This window comes from Hypanus sabinus, unplaced genomic scaffold (assembly GCF_030144855.1).
Source record: "Hypanus sabinus isolate sHypSab1 unplaced genomic scaffold, sHypSab1.hap1 scaffold_47, whole genome shotgun sequence".
Lineage (NCBI taxonomy): Eukaryota > Metazoa > Chordata > Chondrichthyes > Myliobatiformes > Dasyatidae > Hypanus > Hypanus sabinus.
The window spans coordinates 508,385-532,309 of record NW_026781341.1 but is presented as its reverse complement, the minus strand read 5'-3'; the positions used below and the strand labels follow the sequence as shown (position 1 = coordinate 532,309).

At 43.5% G+C, this 23,925-nt stretch overlaps 1 protein-coding gene across 4 annotated transcripts; it reads left to right on the top strand.

The window, feature by feature from the left end:
* The first annotated feature begins 2,641 nt into the window (after positions 1-2,641).
* Positions 2,642-14,557, top strand: LOC132389091 (gastrula zinc finger protein XlCGF49.1-like). Of its 4 annotated transcripts, none has more exons than XM_059961531.1 (3): positions 2,642-2,763; positions 6,799-6,962; positions 12,699-14,557. In XM_059961531.1, the coding sequence occupies exon 3, from the start codon at positions 13,106-13,108 to the stop codon at positions 13,739-13,741; it is 636 nt and encodes a 211-aa protein (XP_059817514.1). In that variant the 5' UTR covers positions 2,642-2,763; positions 6,799-6,962; positions 12,699-13,105; the 3' UTR covers positions 13,742-14,557. The 4 variants fall into 4 exon arrangements, with proteins under 4 accessions (XP_059817514.1, XP_059817510.1, XP_059817512.1 ...); XM_059961527.1 differs by having other exon boundaries at positions 2,664-2,763; positions 6,795-6,962; XM_059961529.1 differs by lacking the exon at positions 2,642-2,763 and adding an exon at positions 2,774-2,865 and having other exon boundaries at positions 6,795-6,962.
* Positions 14,558-23,925: the final 9,368 nt, after the last annotated feature.

Below are 23,925 nucleotides of genomic sequence, written 5' to 3'. Positions count from 1 at the left end.
AGGAGATGTGCAGGTTTCATTTAGATCAGTCTATGTTTGTAAACACTAAGTTCCTCCGGAGCATGACTGGATTGGAACACAGAGACCTCAAGTGAGAAACAGCAGGAGGCCATTCAGCCCCTCTAACCATCAACAAGATGGCGGCTGCTCTCCCATCTCAGCGACATGTTTCTGTCCGATCCTCATTTCCTCGATCCCTTCCGTCTCCACACATCTGCCGACCTCTGTTTAATGTGAGGACGATCACCGAGTCTTCACCACCCTCTGTGGAGGGGATTTACAGATATCCAACACCCTCTAAGTGGAGACATTTCCCCTCATCTCAGTCCCGGCCAGTCCACCCCTTTTTTCAGATACTGGGATCCCTGTTCAACTGGTAATGATGTTGTGCATTTCAATTTGTTCACCTCTCAGTCCTCGATTCTCTGAATGAAAGGGTTATCACATTTGATTTTTCTTCACATGATGACCCCACCACCCCAGGGATCAGTCAGGTGAGTATTCATTGCACTCTCGGTAACAAATACTCTCTAACCGCTTTGTGAATCATCTATGGAATTAATTTCCACCTTCTGCAGCCCCGTGTTGCCCCAACCACTCACCTCGCACCCCTGTCACTATTTCCACCTTCCCACCTCCCCCTCACCTGGATCCACCTCTCACTCCCCAGCTCTTGCCCCATCCCCACCCCTCACCTCTTTTCTCTGACTATTTCCCGACCACTCTCAGTCCAGAGGGAGGGTCTCAACCCGAAATGTTGACGGTCCATTTCCCTCCACAGATGCTGCCCGACCCACTGAGTTCCTCCGGCAGTTTGTTCTTTAGTCTGTATAACCCGTGTTAGTGTGGGGAGCGGGATTTTACACCATATTCCAGGCACAATCTCAACAAAGTACAAATAATTGTCACTTTGCCCGGACCATTGGCCCCGCTTGCAGGGCAACAGTCTGCCGGTGTTTGCCCCCAATGTGGTGAATCCCTCTGCTCGGCACCACCGTGGGCTCAGACATTTCCCCAGATGAGCCCCTCCTGTCCCCACCGGGACAAACATCCTGTCCACACACTCTCTCAGCATCTCACGCCATCTTCATCCTGTCAATAAAATCCCCGGTCTACCTCCCCGGGGAACCAGCATCAAACCGACGGGCCGAGCGGTCTCCTCCTACCTCTCAGCGATACATCAGACTCCGGCCGCAGGAGACGGTTCACAAACGCCCCCCAATTCCCTCGGAGGGAAATGGAAATAAATCAGAAAGCGGACATTAACTTTGAGGTTTTTTCCGCTCTGAGGAGGCGGTCGGCGCTTGAGCGGGAGACGAACTCAGCGGGGTAACGCCCACTCTGCTTGTCCACCTCCGCGACTGGTTGTAACGAGTGATTGACATCGCTTCTCACCAATGGGAATAGCGCAGCTCCTGAATCCTCTGTTGACAGCGGTGGGGGAGGGGCTGGTCACGTGATTATTAGCCCAGCCGTTAAACCGATAAAGCTCGAGCACAGCGCGTGGGTGACGTAAGATACCGCGCACGTGAGGGCAGATCCCGGTGTGGGGAGCCCGTGTGACGTCAGGCGCGTGGGGGGAGGAGCTGTGTGACGTCACATGTGGGAGAGCGCTGGCATTCAAAAGCACCTTAATGGACTTTTCCGTGGGACAACAACATTAATCATGGGTTTCATCACTGAATCCAGTGTTGTGGGATGTAAAGTCCCCTGTTATGTGTCCGGCTGTGCCGTGTTGTTGGTGGAGTGGGCAGCGTGGTGCTTGTCTCGATTCGGGTCACAACACCAGAATTGCCAGCGGGGTCCACACACAGTGTATTAGTCAACAGAAAACCTCTCGTCCCTGCAGTCTTTGTCTCCTGGTAAACTCAACACCCTGACAGTGTGGACCATAGATACCCCTTCCTCTCAGAGTCAGGGGATCATTCAGACAGCTGATCGCTGAGAGGAAATATATTTATTGGTCATTAAATTCACCCAGATTCGTTTGGACGGATTTGATGTGGAGTTCGGGGTGTCACAGTGAAAGGGCCGGACGGCCAAACTCTCTCCATTGTCCAAACATCCTTCCAGGTGAGGCGACACTTCACCTGTGAATCTTCCGGGGTCGCCTCTTGTGTCCGCTGCTCCCGATGCGGCCGCCTCGACAGTGATGACACCGTCTCCTCCGCAGTTGTGCGGTGTAGGGGTGTTTTTTTTTTATCGGGGGTCGATATTATTGTTCACTTTTGTGCGTGAGGTGTGGGTTTTGGGGTTTGATGATTGGGATCCCGTTCTTCTTGATCTGGGGGGTGGGGTGGAAGTTTGATTTTACTCTGTGAACGACTTTCATGCTCTTTCTTTGTTTCGTGGTTCTATGGAGAAACAAAAACTCCCTGTTATTTATGGATACCTGCTTTCATAGTAAACTAACCTTTGAACTATCCGCTCCGAGCGGGAGTTCCCCGTGTCCAAACATTTTCATTCTGATTTCCATTCCCGTTGCTACCCGGCCTGCTGTGTTCGGCAAGCATTTTGTTTGTGTTGGTTTGGATTTCAAGGATCTGCAGACTTTGTCTCGTTTGTGATTTACCTCTCCGTTGTCCTTCCGGGCTTCCGACCATTGTGCGGATCTCCGGCCAGCGGTGGCGCTGTGCGGATCTCCGGCCTTCGGCGACGATGTGCAGACCTCCGGCAGCCGGTGGCGCTGCGAAGAAACGCCTGCTGAACGCATGCGCGGTGCCGACTGCCGCTGTTGTTGGCGGTTCTCCGATTCGAGCAGGGGTGAGTAGGGAATGATCCCGGTGTTGTGTAACTCTGGGGCCGGTTGCATTGGGAAAGGGCCGGGCCCGAGCTCTGCCGGACGGCTGGAGCATGGCTGCAGTGGTAATGCTTTAGCTGCCGGAGCTGTGGGGGTGGGGGGTGCGGGAGATTGATTGATAAGTTCGTGGCCTAATTTGGAAGTTCTGAACTTATACAGCTCTCGGTACCTGCACGTTTCGTTCAACTCTTTGAGTGATTATGCAGAAAGTTTGAGGTTAATAACTTTTGTGGTATTTGTTTCAGATAATTGAAAATTGCTAGGTTTTGTAAAATTGACTCCTTCCACCTTAGGCCATGAACTTATCAATCACCCCCAGTTTGTGAAACCCAATTTGTATACATGCTCATTTCATTTACTGGGCAACTGCCTTGCCCCATTCGTGCAATGAGTAGGTGCACAAATTTGATGTGACATATATAGGGCTTCCTATAATGTCAAGCAGTAAACCAAGGTGAAAGAAATATATGAATTCCAGAGATCCACAGAAATATAGTGATAGCTAAGACATTAACAAGATTACAGCCTATCATTACATTTCAGTGTATAACTGGTAAGATTAAACATATAATACTTAATTTAATAATATGACGAAGTATTGCATGGTTGCACTTAACCTATTATCATAGAATATAATTATCAAGCAAGTAAAATAACTTTGCTTAGAAGCAAAGGGTTGTTAGTGAGAAAAGTTTACTTTAGGATTAGCGGGTAATTCACGGACCACCATAGATGTAGCCTTACTAATACGACTGATTCGGAGCAGACGGCAGGGCCCGCAGCGCTTAGCAGTGTTCCTCGGAGGTATAAAAATAACAGAAATAAAGCAATTCATTTTTTTACACTTTTAGCCACCTAAATTGGAACCAAGTAATCAAGTATGAAAAAAGAAACTGTGATGAACTATTGCTAAAGCCACGAATATTGCTGAATACTAGTCTCAAAAGTGGTAGGTTGGCAACTCTGCCTCGTACCGTTTCTCTCGCAGAAATGGTTGGACGGGAAGTGTATGTGTGAGTGTCGATACAATCTCCTCACACGTTGGGTGTTACATAGTTTGACCTTTACAGATCCTGTTTAGTCTTTAAATATATAAAAAGTTAAAGAAGTTTGAATCTTTACATAAATTGTTATCGCATTTATACAAATAGAAAATCTCGTAGTTTGGAAGTGACAAATGTTAACACGGGAGGACAGCAACCATTTGGGAGTTTTGGAAATGCATTTCATCTCGTTCATTGCCTCACTAAATTACTCTTTTTCCTATCAACACAAAGAGAAAAAGATCCTCTTTCCCATCAGCTACAGTTGGTGGAGCGAGGCCAAGGGGTTGATCCGCTATTAATGATAGTTGAAATGACGTAAAACTAGCTTATAGCCCAGAAATGCTTTTTTTCCATTTAGCTTGTAAAACAAAACTAAATTTATCCAGGTGTAGAAGAGGATTTTGGATGATTAGCTTGTGAATTTTATCAGAATCAGGACGAAGATGAGCGAGCAGTGAATTTTTCTTTCATTGTTTTCAACTTTTAAACTAGAGTTTCTATGTTCATACCTTGCTTAATATAACTGCTTCCTGGTATCCAACGGTACAAATTGGAAAGAGCGGGAAAATGCTTGCATTTGTGTGCAGCTATTTCTCAGCTTCCTAGGACAACGGGTCGAGCGAGAAGGAATTACACAAATACCTAAATAAAAAACAGTCACAGCTCCAGGATTTCACCAAAAACGATCAAATATCCTAATGTTATTAGTGGCACTTTTCCCCACCAGCCAACACCCCCTGCTTCCGTAGAGTTCCCTCTTTTTATTATGTGGCCGCTGTTAAATTACCCGCTTGTTTATTTTGACTTTTTTACAGAGTTGCCGGAGCGGTTGTCCGGTGAGCTCTGGTAGCACTGCACCCCTGAATGTATGATCCCTTCTCCCACCTGGTTCCATCTGCTTATCTCTGCTCATCTTGTTCAACCTCTGTGCAGTCTCCTAAACCCATCTTCCTGCTTCAGTGATTTACATCTCCCACCTGGGTCATCTTCGGTCCACCCTGTATCCCACCAGCTCAATGTTATATATCAGCTATCTTTCTTCCAACCTCTGTCTTCATTGTGAAGTGTTCTTTTGTACCTTTGGCCTCGCTGAGTCATTTCCCAAATTGGTTATTGTTAGCTGGAATGCTGGAGGGTCATCTGGTCCCAGGTCTGTTGTGCATTGGTGTGGAGGTGATCGTTTATGAACAGTGACGGGCTGACACACTGCAGCATTTTACTGGCAGCAAAGAGTACTGGGAGAGTTGGTGCTTGGGCTCTAATCCTGTGATCGGCTTTCCAGGCAAATGGAACTGCTGGTGTTTTAGCTTTGACTTTGGTTTGAGCTTCTGCAGATGGGCCGGATGGTCATCCTGCAATGAAGCAGAAATGTCGAGCAGCTGGACATTGGTTGTGGGGAAATCCCAGATTGCACTACCCAGTGTGAGATGTGGGGATGATGTGTGAGACTCTCAGGGTCGGTGAGCGGCAGATTAAGCTGTGTTGGGTCCTGGGATATCATAGTTTTTAATCCAGCTAAAGTGGAATCGGGGATCGAGCTGTTTGGGCTTGTGAGCTGTTGATCGAGTATTTCTGGTCTGGGATCAGATGTTTGTTTCTGGAATTCCTTTGGAAGCAATGACTGCCAATCTGAGGAGAGGATGAGTTCCCATTCCATCCTCACAGGGAGAGGCTGTGAGTAACTGGGCTGTTCTGTGTTTACAACAGTTAAGATAGACCCTGAGTCTGATGTTCAAACTGTGTTTGGAAATCACACAGTGGAAATCAGGCAGCTGTGCTGGAGATCTGCACTAAAAACTGAAAATGTTTGAACTCAATCTGATGAAATGTTATTAATTGAATTGTATTGTAAGCTGTTCCTTACCTGCAGAGTCTTTCTGGTAATTCCAGTTTCTTTTTATTTCTTGGTTTATATTTCATGAAATGGACCTGTTTTAACCTGGAAATGAAAATGGCTGTGATAGTTTGTAGGCCTCCGTTAGAGTCTCTGCAAGTCTCCCCTCTCCACCGATGTTGTCCAAGGGAAGGGCATTAGGACCCATACAGCATGGCACCGGTGTTGTCACTCAAGGACACACAGGCAGCCTCTGCCAAGGCTCGAACTAGCAACCTTCAGATCACTAGACCAACGCCTTAACCACTTGGCCACGCGCCAACACATGTGATAGTAGAACTGTAAAGAAAGCACAACGTTTCCCTGTCAATTATCCTGGTACCAATTTTTCTGTTTTTCCTGGAAATGTGTTCAGTACAGTGTTCCTAACAAGGTTTACATGAATAATCTCAGGAATGATCGGCTTTATGTGTGAGGAGCATTTGATGGTTCTGGACCTGTGCTCGATGGAGTTCAGAGGGACGGTTGGGGTGGTGGAGGGATGTATGGTTAATAAACCTACCGAATGCTGAAAAGCCTGGATACAGTGGACATGGAGAGGATGTTTCCATTAGACGGAGAGTCTGTGATCTGACAGCACAGTCTCAGAATAAAGATGCTTCCCCTTAAAACTCAGATGAGAAACATTTATGGCCAGAAGATGTCTGATCTGTGGAATTTGTTGCCACAGAGGTTGGTTGAAGCTGCCATTTGGGTATACATATGACAGAGTTTAACATACTGATGATTGCTGAGCAGCTCAGGGTTACAGGAAGAAGGCAGGAATGTGGTGTTGGAATGAAAATCAGCCATGGTTAAATGGTGGGGCAGACCAGTTGGACCAAATCACGTGATTCTGTTCCTGTGTCTTGTGTCTTACCGTGACTGGATGATGGATCCTTCTTATCCCGTATCGTCTGTGAGATGTGAGGGACAATAAAAGATTGTTTACTGAGGTCATTACATCTGCCTTCAGTGTTTAAATCTCAGTGAGTTTTGTTCTTAGTAACATTACACAGAAATGTTTAGTTCTCCTTTTCATTATTAATGTGCTTCATTGTCTCTCTGGTTAAAGTTAGACCTGTGGTGAGAGATTTATTTGAAGAAAAACCCCAACTGGAGGCAAACCACGACTGAAGACGAGGGAGCAGCAACAAGTGAACCAGCCCGAGGACTGAGAGCACCGACTGGAGAGAACCCATCTGACTCGGAGATTCCAGTGATTCAGTCAGGAGAAAGTTTGGTGAGTCTCATTCACTCAAACACTGGTCCTTTAGACATTACATTCCTGTACAAGGGAAGGTAGGAAATAGTTGGGAGTGAGACTGAATGTGCCCAGCAGAACCAGTTATGCCTCTGTCAGACCCAGTTGCAATCACTCCAGGTCTGGTAATGTGCTTCCAGCAGCCCAGCCCTTTGAAACCACTCCCATTCCCTCACAGTGGTTACTCAGTAAAAGATCTTGCATCCTCTGATGTAGCTTTTGGTCAGATCTGAGTGGGGAGAGGGAAAGAGAGGGGAGTGTTTATACTGACTGTCTTTCAAAAAAAGTAATTGTTTGAACTTGCTGCAAACTCTACCCATACCCTGTACTTTCTCAACCAAATTATTGACATAGATGACAAGTAGCAATGGGTGTAACCCCAGGGAACGTCACGAAGCATGGAACTCGAGTCCAAGAAACAGCCTCTCATCATCACCCTCTGCCTCCTACCACCCAGCCATTCCCAGACCCTGGGGCTCTGTAACAAACTCAATGTTAACAGGAAGATTAGTCCGTGATTAAGATGATGAGAGAATTGTGGCCTCCTGAAAGGACAGGCGAGCTGATCTGTCTGATTCATTGGACCAGATCCACCCTCGTTGACAACGTAATTTACCCCTTGCCCATCCACCCAGGTCATGTTACTTCTGATCACCCACAGTACCCCAACCACCCTCCGTTCCACCAGTGGCCCCAGACCCTTCTGACCATTCACCCCACACCGACACATAGACAGGCCCCCTTCACCCACGTCCACCCTCCCAGCTTGGGGAACCACAACAAACTGATCCCGCGATCCCGACACGGTGCAAAACTAAAACCAGGGATGCAAGACTGGAGAGCCCGGAGCCTCCAGCTGTCCGGCTCGGTCCCACCCCTTTCCCACAGCAATCAGCCCTCGATTTACACAAACCCGAGATTAACCCCTTCCTCACCGCCACCTGAACAGGAGAAACACCCGCATCAGCTGGGGTTGAGCTGCAGTTGGTCCCCATATGAGTTAAAGCTCCCCGCTGTCGGATATGGAGACCAGAATCGTACGCGGTAAAACCACATAACAATTACAGCACGGAAAAAGGCCATCTCGGCATTCCTAGTGCGTGCCGAACGCTTACTCTCACCTAGTCCCACTGACCTGCACTCAGCCCATAATCCTCCATTCCTTTCCTGTCCATATACCTATACAAATTTTTTTTTAATGAAAAAATCGAACCTACCTCTACCACTTCCACTAGAGGCTCGTTCCACACAGTTACCACTCTCTGAGTAAAGAAGTTACCCCTCATGTTACCCCTAACCTTTTGCCCCTTAACTCTCAACTCATGTCCTCTTGTTTGAATCTCCCCTACACTCACTGGAAAAAGCCTATCCACATCAACTCTATCAATCCCCGCATAATTTTAAATACTTCTATCAAGTCCCCCCTCGACCTTCTATGCTCCAAAGAATAAAGACCTAACTTGTTCAACCTTTCTCTGTAACTTAGGTGCTGAAACCCAGGTAACATTCTAGTAAATCTCTGTTCTCTCTTGACATCTTACGTATAATTTGGTGACCAGAACTGTATATAGTGCTCCAAATCTGGCCTCACCAATGCTTTGTACAATTTTAACATTACATCCCAACTCCTATACTCAGTGCTCTGATTTATAAAGGTCAGCATACCAAAAGCTTTCTTCACCACCACATGAGCTTCCTCCTTCAGGGAAATATGCACCATTAGTCCTAGATTTCCTCACACTGTCTACAAGCTTTCTCTATTTGTGAACTAACCTCCTCTCTCCTAGACTCTTCAATTTGATTCCCACCACCCAACCATTCTAGTTTAAAGTCTCCCCAGTAGCCTTCACAGATCTCCCCACCAGGATATTGGACCCCTAGGTTTCAATTGCAATCCGTCCTTTTTGTACAGGTCACTCCTGCCCCAAAAGAGGTCCCAATGATCCAGAATCTTGAATCCCTGCCCCCTGTTCCAATCCCTCAGCCACGCATTTATCCTCCACCTCATTCCATTACTACTGTCACTGTCACGTGGCACAGGCAGTAATCCCGACATTTCTACCTTTGCAGACCTTCTTCTCAACTCCCTTCCTAGCTCCCTATATTCTCCTTTCAGGACCTCTTCCCTTTTCCTACCTATGTCATTGGTACCTATATGTACCACGACCTCTGGCTCCTCACCCTCCCACTTCAGGATATGTTGGATGTGATCAGAAACATCCCAGACCCTGGCACCAGGGAGGCAAACTACCATCCGGGTCTCCTGACTGCTTACACAGAATCGCCTATCTGACCCACAAACTATTGAGTCCCCTATTGCTACTGTCTTCCTCTTCCTTTCCCTACCCTTCTGAGTTACAGGGCCGGACACTGTGCCGGAGCCACGGCCGCTGTTGCTTCCCCCAGGTAGGCTGTTTCCACCCACCCCCCCAACCAACAGTACTCAAACAGGAGTACTTATTGTCAAGGGGTACAGCCACTGGGGTACTCTCTAGTACCTGACTCTTCCCCTTCCCCATCCTAACTATGACCCACCTGTCTGCCTCCCGTGGCCCCGGTGTGACCACCTGCCTGTAACTCCTCTCTATCACCTCCTCACTCTCCCTGACCAGACGAAGGTCATTGAGCTGCAGCTCCAGTTCCCTGGCACAGACCCTTAGGAACTGCAGCTCGACACACCAGGCGCAAATGTGAACGTCCGGGAGGCTAGGAGACTCCAGGACCTCCCACATCCGACACCGAGAACAGCAAGCTGCCCTCACACTCATAATTCCCAGCATGGAACCGTAATCCCACGGTGGATTTGTTCGGTGACTTGTGAACAGACGTGATTAATGTCCCTGCAACTGGGGACTGCATAAATAGTCTAATAATTGTAATCAGACACACAGTCTCCTCGCCTTTCTCCCTCACCCCTAGCTACTTACCCCATTTCCCTCACCACACCCTCCTCACAGTTCCTCTTCCTCAGCCCTCCCTTCTTGCTCCCTCTCTCCCTCACTGTCTCAACTCTCCCTCACCCCTTCCTTATCATCGCCCCTCTCAATCATCCCTCTTCCCTATCCCTCTCAGTTACACTGCTACTTGACCAGTCTCCCACTCTCTTTCACCCCTTTCCTTGCGCTCTCCTTTTTTGCCACTCTCTCTACCCCTCTAGTAATAAATCGTACTCCTCTCTCTTGTTTCTCTTCATCTCCTCACTCTGTCATGCCTCTTTTCATTTCTCTCTCACTCTCTCCCTCTGCATCTCTCCATCTTTCTCTTACTCTTCCATTCTCTCTCCCATTCCACAATCCGTCCCTACCCCTATCACCCGCCAGCCCACTCTCAATATCAGTCATCCTCTGTCTTCCCCTCTCCATCTCCTCCTCTCTCACGCACCTCAATCAAACTTGTCTCTCACTCACTCACCTCCGCCACTCTGTAACCGCCTCCATTACCGGCTCTCAACCTCTCTCTCTCTCTCCCTACGTCCCACCCTCTCCCCTCTCTCAAACACTCCCTGCTGTCTCCCGTATCCCACATTGTCTTCCCCTCTTTCTCACCCTCTAAATCTACCACTCACCCCACGCGTTCTCCCTCTTCGCTCCCTGTCAGTCCTCCTTCTCCTCCCCCTTTCTCCCGTCACACCCCGCACTCTCCACCCCATCCCATACAGTGGTATGCAAATGGCTGGGCACCAGTGGTCAAACTTCCTGTTACTGTGAATAGTTAAGTGAGTAGAGGGTGAACTGGTCTCCAAAAGTCATAAAATTAAAGACAAAACATTCTTTTCAACATTTTAAGCAAGATTAGTGTATTATTAAAAACAAAAAATGCTGGCAGAACTCAGCAGGCCTGACAGCATCTATGGGAGGAGGTAGTGACAACGTTTCAGACTGAAACCCTTCATCAGGAGTTTAGTGCATTATTTCTGTTTTTGTACAATTTTAGAGTGGGAAAAAAAAAGGAAAGGAGCACCATGGAAAAGTTTGGGCACCCCAAGAGATTTGAGATCTCAGTTAAATTTTACCAAGGTCTCAGACCTGAATTAGCTTGTTAGGACAATGGCTTGTTCACAGTCATCGTTAGGACAGGTTATGCAAATTGCAAAGCTTTATAAATACCCTGACTCCTCAAACAGTCTGGGGCCTGGGATGGTGGTGAGGGAAGAAGTGTGGGGGCAGGTGTAGCACTTCTTCCGTTTGCAGGGATGAGTGCCCGGAGGGAGGTCCATGGGAAGGGATGGGGGAGATGAATGGACAAGGGAGTCGCGTAGGGAGCGATCCCTGCGGAAAGCCGAGAGAGGGGGGAAGGTGAAGATGTGGTTGGTGGTGGGATCACGTAGGAGGTGGCGGAAGTTGTGGAGGATTATTCGTTGGATCTGTAGGCTGGTAGGGTGATAGGTGAGGACCGGGGACTCTATCCCTGGTGGGCTGGCGGGGGGATGGGGTGAGGGCAGAGGTGCGTGAAATACGGGAGACGCGATGGAGGGCAGAGTTGGTAGTGGACGAAGGGAAGCCCCTTTCTTTAAAAAAGGAAGACATCTCCTTTGTCCTGGAATGAAAGGCTTCATCCTGAGAGCAGATGCGGCGGAGGCGGAGGAATTGAGATAAAGGGATAGCATTTTTGCAGGAGACAGGGTGGGAGGAGGAATTGTCTAGGTAGCTGTGGGAGTTATTTGCTTTGTAGTAGACTTTGGTGGACAGGGTGTCTCCAGAGATCGAAACAGAAAGATATAGAAAGGGGAGGAAGGTGTCGGAAATAGACCAGGTGAATTTGAGGGTGGGGTGAAAGTTGGAGGCGAAGTTAATGAAGTCCCAGGCCCCAGACAGTCCTTTCAGGTGAGGCACCACTTCACTTGCAAGTCAACTGGGATGATATACTGTATCCGGTGTTCCTGATGTGGCCATTTATACATTGGGGAGACCCACCGCAGACTGGGAGACCGTTTCGCCGAACACAGGCGCTCTGTCCTCCAGCAGTGGCGGGATCTCCCTGTGGCCACACACTTCAATTCCACAGACCACTCCCACTCCGACATGTCTGTCCATGGCCTCCTCTACCGTCAAGATGAGGCCAAACGCAGGTCGATGGAGCAATACCTTATCTCCCGCCTAGGTAGCCTCCTACCTGCCGGCATGAACATCCAATTCTCTGCCCTCCATTGAAACTCCTGCCCCACGCCCTTACCCCCATCCCTGTCTATTATTTTAGTCTGTTTCTGTGTTGTACATTTCTAGAAGAACCTGAAATATTACAACAATTCACTCTAAGCCCTTTTAACAGCTGTGCGGACCAACCATTCACCTCAGCACGAATTTTTTATATGGCGTTAAAACTGTGGCACTTTATGTTAATAATACATAAAAGAAAATCCCAGCTGCACATCAAGGATGACTATTTGCATGAGACTGTTCCAGTTCCTGTGGGGCCAGGACCCATGCAGCTCAGGAGGAAGAGGGAATAATACCAATGGAGAGAGTCAAACTGAGCCAAGGCACAGATTGGAGACGGCAGAAATACCCCATTCTTATAGAGACAGGAAGAGCATCGGGGAGTTGCTGGTCATTCCAGATACCAGCACTCTGCCCAGTCAGGAGATGATTTCTCTGTCCAGCTTGTTTTGAACCTCACTGTAACCGTGTGATACCAAATCAAACCTTGGCAACTCAAGTGATCTCATCTGAAATGTTGTCCTACACACATTGATGGATTTTGAAAATCTTTTTACAGGTTAAAAATGAGAAGGAATTTGTCTCCAGGAATCTCAAACTTGGCACACCAGTTTTGCTGTCTCTGTCCAGATATTTAAGAAGTGGAGCAAGGGATTCAATCGACCATCCTTCCTGCTCAGACTGTGGGGAGGGATTTATTCGGTCATCTGACCAACTGGCACGCCCGTCATTTTACACAGGAGAAAGGCCATTCACCTGCTCAGATAGTGGGAATGGATTCACTTGGTTATCACAATTGAAGGTACATCCGCAAGTTCACACTGGGCAAGGCCATTTACCTGTTCTGTGTGTGAGAAGGGGTTCAGTCTGTCTTCCCATCTGTGGACACACCAGTCAGTTCACACTGGGCAGAGGCTGGTCATCTGAAGAATTTGTGGAGAAGGATTCACTCGGTCATCTGATCTAATGGCTCACCAGCTAGTTCACTACGGGGAGAGGCCTTTCACCTGCTCGGACTGTGGGAAGAGATTCATTCAGTCATCCACCCTACTGGTACATCAGCGAGTTCACACTGGAGAGAAGCCGTTCACCTGCTCGGACTGCGGGAAGAGATTCACTCAGTTAACCCACCTACAGAGTCATCAGCGAGTTCACACGGGGGAGAGGCCATTCACCTGCTCAGAATGTGGGAAAGGATTCACTGAGTTATCCAGCCTACAGAGACATCAGCGAGTTCACACTGGGGAGAAGCCATTCACCTGCTCAGAATGTGGGAGGAGATTCACTCAGTCATCCACTCTACTGAGACATCAGGGAGTTCACACTGGGGAGAAGCCATTCACCTGCTCAGAATGTGGGAAGAGATTCACTCAGTCATCCACCCTACAGAGTCATCAGCGAGTTCACACTGGAGAGAAACCATTCACCTGCTCAGTCTGTGGGAAGAGATTCACTCAGTCATCCACCCTACAGAGTCATCAGCGAGTTCACACTGGAGAGAGGCCATTCACCTGCTCAGTCTGTGGGAAGAGATTCACTCACTGTTCCAGCTTACAGAGACATCGGCAAGTTCACACTGGGGAGAGGCCATTCATCTGCTGAGAATGTGGGAAGGGATTCAGTCCCCAACTACTGGCACACCAGTCAGTTCACAATGGGGAGTGGCCTTTGTTATGAATCTCTAGGTTTTGTTTGCTGTGGACTATCACTTTAAGAGAGTGAGAGAGAGAGAAATGAAGAAGGTGAATCAGTTTGACTTGCAGCCTTTTTACATCGCTCGCAGCTTGTTTAGTTTTAACCAAGGACACAGACACTCAGAGTCAGATGGGGATGAAGGAGGAAAAATGGAAGGATCGAAACCAGGGAACCAGTGGGCAAGGGTCTCTGTTTGGAATTTTCCTATGCCCACAAGGGTGGGTTACTTATCGATTCAGGAAACGTCGAATGTGTGGTTGTTACCTTGTTTGATCCATAGGAGTGGATCTGTTTTGGGGTATTCTGTGAAGACCACTGATGTGTTAACCCTTGCCTAGATGTGGTGTGGTAATTCACTTGACGATACCTCTTGTGCCAAGTCACTTTCGGTGATAGTTCGTATGTGGATTTGGAACGATGACAGATAAAATCTACAGCGACTGTTCTCTCATTTTACCACCATGGAACCTGTGGAATTCAACATAATTGCCTTCTCTCGACATTTACCCTGAATTACAAATATCTCTCTCATCACCTATTCCATGGTTGAACTGAACTTTCATACTTTACCATCTCAAGACTCCAAGCCTTGTTTCCCCCGAGAATAGTTTGGGAGTTATATTTACACACATATATACACATGACACTTAACTTTTGTTTATCTTTCTTAAGTTACTATATTATAAGTGGATTGTATTAAAGATTGTTTTAACATCAAAAACAGACTCCAGGTGTAGTCCATTGCTGCTGGTTCATTTCTAAAGCGTAACAATTCAGAATAAAATTGGGGCCTGCAACCAGAATATGAACAGATTTGGGGGTGTATTGATTAGTTATCGATTTCATTGGGGAAATTTGCTTTTGATTTATTTGTGTGTGGAAAATCTGCAGCAACGGATGTTGATAGATGTCTGGAAGCACCAACATCTGAGGCATTAGAAGTTACCAGAAGGATTGAGTTGTTGAATACTGCTAGAAGGTTCAAACTTGCTAAGGGGAAACCGACAATGTGGAGGGATCAGATGCAGAGGGTAATAGCTGAACATTATGTATCTGAGGGTGTGTATAAAGTGGAGGAGTTGGAGGTGTTTCCTGAAAGTAAACATCGTGAGCTTGAGCTCCAGGACAAGCGAGAAAAAATTAAAGATGGAAGCTGCGGAAAGGCAGAGGCAGCTTGAAACTAGACAGGCAGAAAAACAGAGGGAGGAAGCAGTAAGACGGGCTGTTTGAGCTGGAAAACATAGAGAGATTGCAGCAAAGGGGTCTAGCATTAGACTCTAGTGATAAGTTGAGGCCAGTCAAGAAGTTAAATTGGTACCACCATTTGACGAGGTAGAGGTTGATAAATACTTCTGGCATTTTGAGAAGTTTGCTCAGAGTTTAAAGTGGCCAAGAGAGGGTTGGCATATTCTCTTACAAAGTGCAATTCAGGGGAACGCTTAGCAAGCCGATTCTGCTTTGGCAGTTGATGAAGCAGCTGATTATAGAACACAGAATAGTACAGCACAGTACAGGCCCATCGGCCCACAATGTTGTGCCAACCCTTAAACCGTGCATCCCATATATCCCCCCAACACCTTAAATTTCTCCATATTCCTGTCTAGTAGCCTTTTGAATTTCACTATATCTGCTTCCACCACAGACTCAGGCAGTGCATTCCACACACCAACCACTCTCTGAGTAAAAAAAACCTTCCTCTAATATCCCCCTTGAACTTTCCACCCCTTGCCTTAAACCTACGTCCTCTTGTATTGAGCAGTGGTGCCCTGGGGAAGAGGTGCTGGCTGTCCACTCTATCTATGCCTCTTAATATCTTGTATACCTCTATCATGTCTCCTTTCATCCTCCACCACTCCAGAGAGTAAAGTCCTAGCTCCCTTAATCTCTGATCATAACGCATGCTGACTAAACCAGGCAGCATCCTGGTAAATCTCCTCTGTACCCTTTCCAATGCTTCCACATCCTTCCTATAGTGAGGCGACCAGAACTGGACACTGTACTCCAAGTGTGGCCTAACTAGAGTTTTATAGAGCTGCATCATTAACTTGCAACTCTTAAACTCTATCCCTCGACATATGAAAGCTAACACCCCATAAGCTTTCTTAACTACCCTATCTACCTGTGAGGCAACTTTCAGAGATCTGTGGACATGTACCCCAGACCCCTCTGCTCTTCCACACCACCAAGTATCCTGCCATTTACTTTGTACTCTGCCTTGGAGATTTCACCTTCCAAAATGTACCACCTCACACTTCTGAGAGTAGAAGCAAAAAGTAGTAAGGTGAAAAGTAAAAGTGGCAGGCAGGCAAATCCAGGGCAAAAATCAAAAAGGGCCAGTTTTCAACATAATTGTATGAGGGCTAAGAGTGTTTAAAAACAAGGCTGAAGGCTTTGTGTGTCACTGCATGAAGCATTTGTAACAAGGTGAATGAATTGAATGTGCAAATAGTTATTAATGAATATGATATAGTTGGGATCAAAGAGACATGGCTCCCAGGTAACCCAGGATGGGAGTTCAACATCCAGGGATATTCAATATTCAGGAGGGATAGACAGGGAAGAAAAGGAGGTGGGGTAGCGTTGCTGGTTAGAGAGGGGATTAATGCAATAGAAAAGAAGACATTAGCCTGGAGGATGTGGAATCAATATGGGTAGAGCGGCGTAACACTAAGGGGTAGAAAACTCTGGTGGGAGTTGTGTTCATGCCACCTAACAGTAGTAGTGAGGTTTGGGATGGCATTAAACAGGAAATTAGAAATGCGTGCCATAAAGGAATAGCAGTTATAATGGGTGAGTTCAATCTACATATAGATTGAGTGAACCAAAATGGTAAGGGTGCTGAGGAAGAGGATTTCTTGGAATGTATGTGAGATAGTTTTCGGAACCAAAATGTCGAGGAACCAGCTAGAGAGCAAGCCATTCTAGACTGAGTATTATTGAGCGATGAGGAAGGGTTAGTTAGCAATCTTGTCGTGCAAGGCCCCTTGGTTAAGTGACCATAATCCGGTGGAATTCTTCATTAAGATTGAGAGTGACATAGTTAATTCAGAAACAAAGGTTCTGAACTTAAAGAAGGGTAACTTTGAAGGTATGAGACAGGAATTTGCTAAGATAGACTGGCAAATGATAATTAAAGGGTTGATGGTGGATATGCAATCGCAAGCATTTAAAGATCACATGGATGAACTACAACAAGTGTTCATCCCTGTTGGCAAAAGAATAAACCTGGGAAGGTAGTGCACCCATGGCTAACAAGGAAAATTAGGGATAGTATCAATTCCAAAGAAGAATCATACAAATTAGCCAGAAAAGGTGGCACACCTGAGGACTGGGAGAAATTCAGAGTCCAGCAGAGGAGGACAATGGGATTAATTAGGAAAGGGAAAAAAGATTATGAGAGAAAGCTGGCAGGGAACATAAAAACTGACTGTAAAAGCTTTTATAGCCTTTTAAAGAAAATGATTGGTTAAGACAAATGCAGGTCCCTTACAGTCAGAAACAGGTGAATTGATCATGGGGAATATGGCAGACCAATTGTATAACAACTTGGGTTCTGTTTTCTCTAAGGAGGACATAAATAATCTTCTGGAAATATTAAGGGACCGAGGGTCTAGTGAGATGGAGGAACTGAGGGAAATACATGTTAGTAGGGAAGTGGTGTTAGGTAAATTGAAGGGATAAAAGGCAGTTAGCTCCCCAGGGCCAGATGGTCTGCATCCCAGAGTGCTTAAGGAAGTAGCCCAAGAAAAGGTTGATGCATCAGTGATAATTTTTCAAAACTCTTTAGATTCTGGATTAATTCCTGAGGATTGAAGGGTGGCTAATGTCACCCCACTTTTTAAAAAAGGAGGGAGAGAGAAACCGGGGAATTATAGACTGGTTAGCCTGACATTGGTGGTGGGGAAAATGCTAGTGAGTTATCAAAGATGTGTTAACAGCACATTTGGAAAGCAGTGAAATCATCGGACAAAGTCAGCATGGATTTGTGAAAGGAAAATCATGTCTGACAAATCTTATAGAATTTTTTGAGGATGTATCTAGTAGAGTGGATAGGGGACAAGCAGTGGAAGTGGTATATTTGGATTTTCAAAAGGCTTTTGACAAGGTCTCATACAGGAGATTAGTGTGCAAACTTAAAACACATGGTGTTGGGGGTATGGTATTGAAGTGGATAGAAAATTGGCAGACAGGAAGCAAAGAGTGGGAATAAATGGGACCATTTCAGAATGGCAGGCAGTGACTAGTGGGTTACTGCAAGGCTCAGTGCTGGGACCCCAGTTGTTTATAATATTTATCAATGATTTAGACAAGGGAATTAAATGCAGCATCTCCAAGTTTGCAGATGACATGAAGCTGAGTGGCAGTGTTAGCTGTGAGGAGGATGCTGGGTGACTTGGATAGGTTAGTTGAGTGGGCAGATTCATGGCAGATGCAATTTAATGTGGATAAATGTGAGGTTCTTCACTTTGGTGGCAAGAGCAGGAAAACAGATTATTATCTGAATGGTGGCCAATTAGCAAAAGGGGAGGTGCAACAAGACCTGGGTGTCATTGTACACCAGTTATTGGAAGTGGGCATGCAGGTACAGCAGGCGGTGAAAAAGGCAAATGGTATGTTGGCATTCATAGCACGAGGATTCAAGTACAGGAGCAGGGAGGTTCTACTGCAGTTGTACAAGGCCTTCGTGAGAACACACCTGGAGTATTTTGTGCAGTTTTGGTCCCCTAATCTGAGGAAAGACATTCTTGCCATAGAGGGAGTACAAAGAAGGTTCATCAGATTGATTCCTGGGATGGCAGGACTTTCATATGAGGAAAGACTAGGCTTATACTCGCTGGAATTTAGAAGATTGAGGGGGGATCTAACTGAAACGTGTAAAATTCTAAAGGGATTGGACAGGCTAGATGCAGGAAGATTGTTCCCGATGTTGGAGAAGTCCAGAATGAGGGGTCACAGATAAAGGGGAAGCATTTTGGGACCGAGATGAGGAAAAACTTCTTCGCACAGAGAGTGGTGAATCTGTGGAGTTCTCTGCCACAGGAAACAGTTGAGGCCAGTTCATTGGCTATATTTAAGAAGGAGTTAGATATGGCCATTCTGGCTAAAGGGACCGTGGGTACGGAGAGAAAGCAGGTACAGGGTTCTGAGTTGGATGATTAGCCATGATCATACTGAATAGTGGTGTGGGCTCGAAGGGCCGAATGGCCTACTACTGCACCTATGTTCTATGTTTCTATCATCCGAACATCAACTCCCTAATCATTCTGCATCACTTATTAATTCCTTTTTAATTGATTATGGCATAATTGAAATTTGGAGGGATATGCATCCTAGTGATAGAGAATACTCTTTTCTTTCTCACATGTTCATAATAAATATTCGAAAATTGACTATTTTATAGTCGACCCTCAATTTCTATTTAATGTTCAGAAATGTGAATATGATGCAATTGTTATCTGTGATCATACTCCTTTAAGCCTAATATTTGAACTGAAAGATGTTGCTTCTACCAGACCACTTAGGTGTTTTCCAGAACATTTGTCAACAAAGCTCTGAATTTGTTGAGTTTATTGAAACTCAGATAAAAAATTTCTTTTTCTCTTTAATAACACAGGAAATGTCTCAAAGTTAGTAATTTTGGATACATTAAAAGACTTTAGGTGGTCAGTTTATTTCATATATAGCTAAACTGAAGAAACAGAATGGAATTAGATAAAATCTCAAAACAAATTAAAGAATTAGATAAAATCAATGCTATCTCTCCAAGTGTTGCTTTGTTTAAAACAGGAGTGGAATTACAATCACGGTATAATTTATTACTAACATATCCTATGGAAGGATATTTAGTTAAATTGAAAAGTCCGTTTTATATTTTTTGGGATAAAAATAATAAGCACTTAGCTTCCCAATTAATGGCAGCTGGAGCTGAAAGACAATGTTTAAAGATTCGTAAAAATAATGGAGATATATCAAGTAACGATGAAGACATCAATAATACTTTTCAGGATTTTTATTCTGATCTTTATAGATCTCAACTTTCTGCAGATTCCTCCAAAATGAAGGCTTTATTTTTACATAAGATTAAATTTACTCACATTACTGTTGAAGATCAACAGATGCCTGATGCTCCAATTATTGAGCATGGAATTCAGAAAGCTATGTTGTTAATGCAGTCAGGTAAAGCTCCTGGACTTGATGAGTATTTGGTAGGATTTTACATAAAAATTGAAAGGTTACTTTCTCCATACCTTTTGGAAATATTTCATGAATCCTTTGAGAAAGGTAGTTTACCTTCTCTATTTCCTTAGCTTCTATTTCCTTAATCCTTAAGAAAGATAAAAATCCTACTGAATGTTCATCATATAGACCTATTTCGTTATTAAATTTGGATTCAAAATTTCTCTCTAAGATAATGTCTAACCACTTGGAAAATATTTTAACTAAGATTACCTCGATGGATCAAACAGGCTTTATTAAAGGCCGTTACTGTTTCTCCAATGTTCAGAGATTGATGAACATTATATATTCATCTCTATCTAAGGAACCCCAATGTGTTATCTCTTTCGATGCAGAAAAGGCATTTGAAAGAGTTGATTGGTCATATTTGTTTAAAGTTTTAGAAAAAAAATTGGCTTTGGTAATAATTTCAATAGGTGGATTCAAATGATTTATAAGAATCCTATTGCCACAGTTATTACTAATAATTTCAGGTCCCCTTTTTTCACGTTCACGGGCACAAGACAGGGTTTTCCATTATGCCCTTCATTATTTAATCTTGTACTGGAGCCTTTGGCCATCAAACTCTGTGAAGCTAAAAATAATCATGGTATTTCTATAAATTGAACCATACATAAGATTTCTCTTTACACAGGTGATCTTTTGGTTTTTATTTCAAACCCTGTGGAATCAATTCCTAATCTTTTGGAAACACAAAGATTTTGGTAAATTTTCAGGATATAAACTTCAATAAAAGGGAATTGTTTCAATTAAATGCCCCTGTGTTTATATATAATGATATTCCATTTAAAATTGTTCATTCTTTTAAATATTTAGGTATTATAATTACTAAAAAATATAAAGATCTTTATAAAGCTAATGTAGTTCTTTCAATGGACTCCATGAAACAACTATTTTCTGGATGGTATTCACTTACTCTTTCTTTAATGGGTCGTACCCATGCCATGAAAATGATGATTTTACCTAGATTTTTATATATTTTTCAGAAAATTTTCTTTTCATGAATCTTCTATTTCCTTAATTTGAATTATTTTCAATGGTTCCCTTCCAATTTTATTTTACATAAAAAGATTTTTATATATTTTCAAAAAAAAAGTTTGATCAAACTGACTCACTTATCTCGTCCTTTATTTGGAACAATAAGGGACCAAAAATTAATAAGTATCATTTACAATAATCTAAAAAAAATGGTGGTCATGCACTTCCTAATTTAAGACTATTATGGGGCTGTTAATATTCGACAATTATGATTTTGGCTATATTGGCTTGATAAGAGCCCAAAACCAGCTTGGATTGATTTGGAATTAAAAGCTGTCAAACAATTTCATTTAATCTCATTATTAGGAGCTCCACTACCTTTACTGCTCTCTAAAATTCCAAATTTAAATCTCTACGCAGTCATTAAACAGTCCTTACGGATTTTGTTTCAGTTTCACAATTTTTAAAATTTTAAACAACTTAAATTGTCTGGTTCTTTATATCGAATTTTTTTATTTAAACCTTCAATAACTGATCCCATTTTTCTCCTGTGGAGAAATCACGGGATCCGTTCTTTTGCAGATTTATTTTGTGATGGCTGATTGATGACTTTTGAAGAGTTAATTAGCAAATATTCTCTCTCTCATATACACTGCAATATTTTCAGGTTAGACATTTTTTTTACAAGAATACTTATCTAAGTTTCTATATATGCAAGAACCTGATTTGTTGGATACAATTTTGAATTTGAATCCCGTAGTAAGAGGTTCCATTGGTAGAATTTATAATTTATGTTTACTATAAAAAGGTATCCTCTCACTAAAGATTAAAAAAGATTGTGAGAGAGAACTTCATATGACCTTTGTTAATGAAGATTGGTTGCGAGTTCTGAAAATAGTAAATTCTTCTTCGATATGTGCCAATCACGGTTTAATTCAATTTAAAATTGTTCACCGTTATTATTTAACAAAGGTAAGATATCCAAAATATTTCATAACATAGACAATAACTGTGATAGGTGTAAAACTGAAATAGCCACTTTGTCACATATATTCTGGTCATGTTCTTCATTAAAATCTTTTTGGAAAACTTTGTTTTCTACAATTTCTAAAGCTCTGAAAATTAATTTACAACCTAATACATTGACTGTTTTAATTGGAATAGTTCCACATCATATTCAGGGTATTGCATCTTCACAGAAACATATAATTGCATTTGTTACATTGTTGGCAAGAAGGGCTATTTCATTAAAGTGGAAGGATACCTCTGTCCCTACATTAATTCAATGGTTTTCTCAAGTAATGTTATATCTGGGTTTGGAAAAGAAAAATGGAAGTAGAACTTTTGATCCTTGATTCGATTTTGAGAGAACATGGGGCTGTTTTGCCAAATTATTTAATTTGAACTATTTTATATGGTTTCCTTCCAATTTTATTTTATATAAGGATGAATTGGCAGTTAATGATTCTTTTTCTTTATATATATATATATAGAGGGAGGGAGAGGGAGGGAGAGGGAGAGAGAGGGAGATAAATAATGGTAAGATGTATTGCTCTGAGAGTTGATTCCTAATGTTTTTTTTCTCTTTTCCCTTTTTTTGTAGTTAGGGTTTGTAGTGGGGTTTCTTCTTTTTAGTTAGTTGGGGTTCTCCTTTTTCCCTTCTTTTCCTTATATATATATATTCATTTTCATATATTTTGATAAGCTTTTTTTTCTTCAGCTTTATTAATTGTATATATCAATATATATCAACTTGTTGAAGTTTTGTATCATTTTATAGCTGTAGATTATGCATCAATAAAAAGTTTCTGAAAATGAAAATGGAGATTCATTATTTTTGTTAAAGGATTTATGATTTAATCATGATGGCATGAAGTCGATCTGGTATTGAATTGAGAAGCGGCAAGACCTTTCCTGAAATGGAACAAACGGAACAAATAAAGAAATCGGAGAAATCTGTTACTTTCGCAAAAATACATGATATGAAACTTGAATTTGGTTCGCTTACAGATGACGGATGCCAACAGAAAGCTTGACAAATCTATCTCGACTGTTCAAGAATCTCTGAAGAATTTGGACTTTCAATTTCAGATGCTCAAACAGACTACCCATCGAATTGAGAGGGCACAGTAACTATTCAGGCAAACAGTTAACGAACAAGAATTGAAGATGTCATCTATGGAAAAGAAAGTTAATGATGTCACATTGGAATTATCAAGAACAACGAGAAAAAAAAATGATTGATTTAGACAGCAGAGCACGCCGGAGGAATTTTCGGGTTTGCCTGAAAATACTGAAACTGGTGACCTGTTAAAATTCTTCTGAGATATGCTACATTCACTTTTTAGTGAGATCCTTGAAGCGAACCCTTTACTGGACAGCGCACATAGAATTCCGAGATTTTGGCATTTATCTGAATTACGTCCACGACCACTCATCCTTTTCTTGCATTGTTATACAAGCAAAAAAGCTATACTCCGAGAGGCTAGAAAAAGAGGACAACTAATCTACAATTCAACTGAAATTAGTATAGTGGAAGATTTTGCTCCTGAGATTTTTGCCGAAAGCAGGAAATACTGGAAAGTGGTGATTTTTTCTTTCTCAATAATAGAAGTTTTGAGTCTTTTTTTTCTATGAATAGTTAAGAGGAGTTGTGGTTCCTTTTTTATATTAGCTCAATATTATACTCTACATGATTTTGACAGTGCATATTCCTTTCTTTGCACTTTTATTGAAATATACATTTGATAGATCTTCTCTGACTCTCAAGTGATCTCATCTGAAATGTTGTCCTTCACCCACTGATGGATTTTGTATATCTTTTTACAGGTTAAATTTGACAAGGAATTCTTCTGTGGGAATTAAAACACAACAAA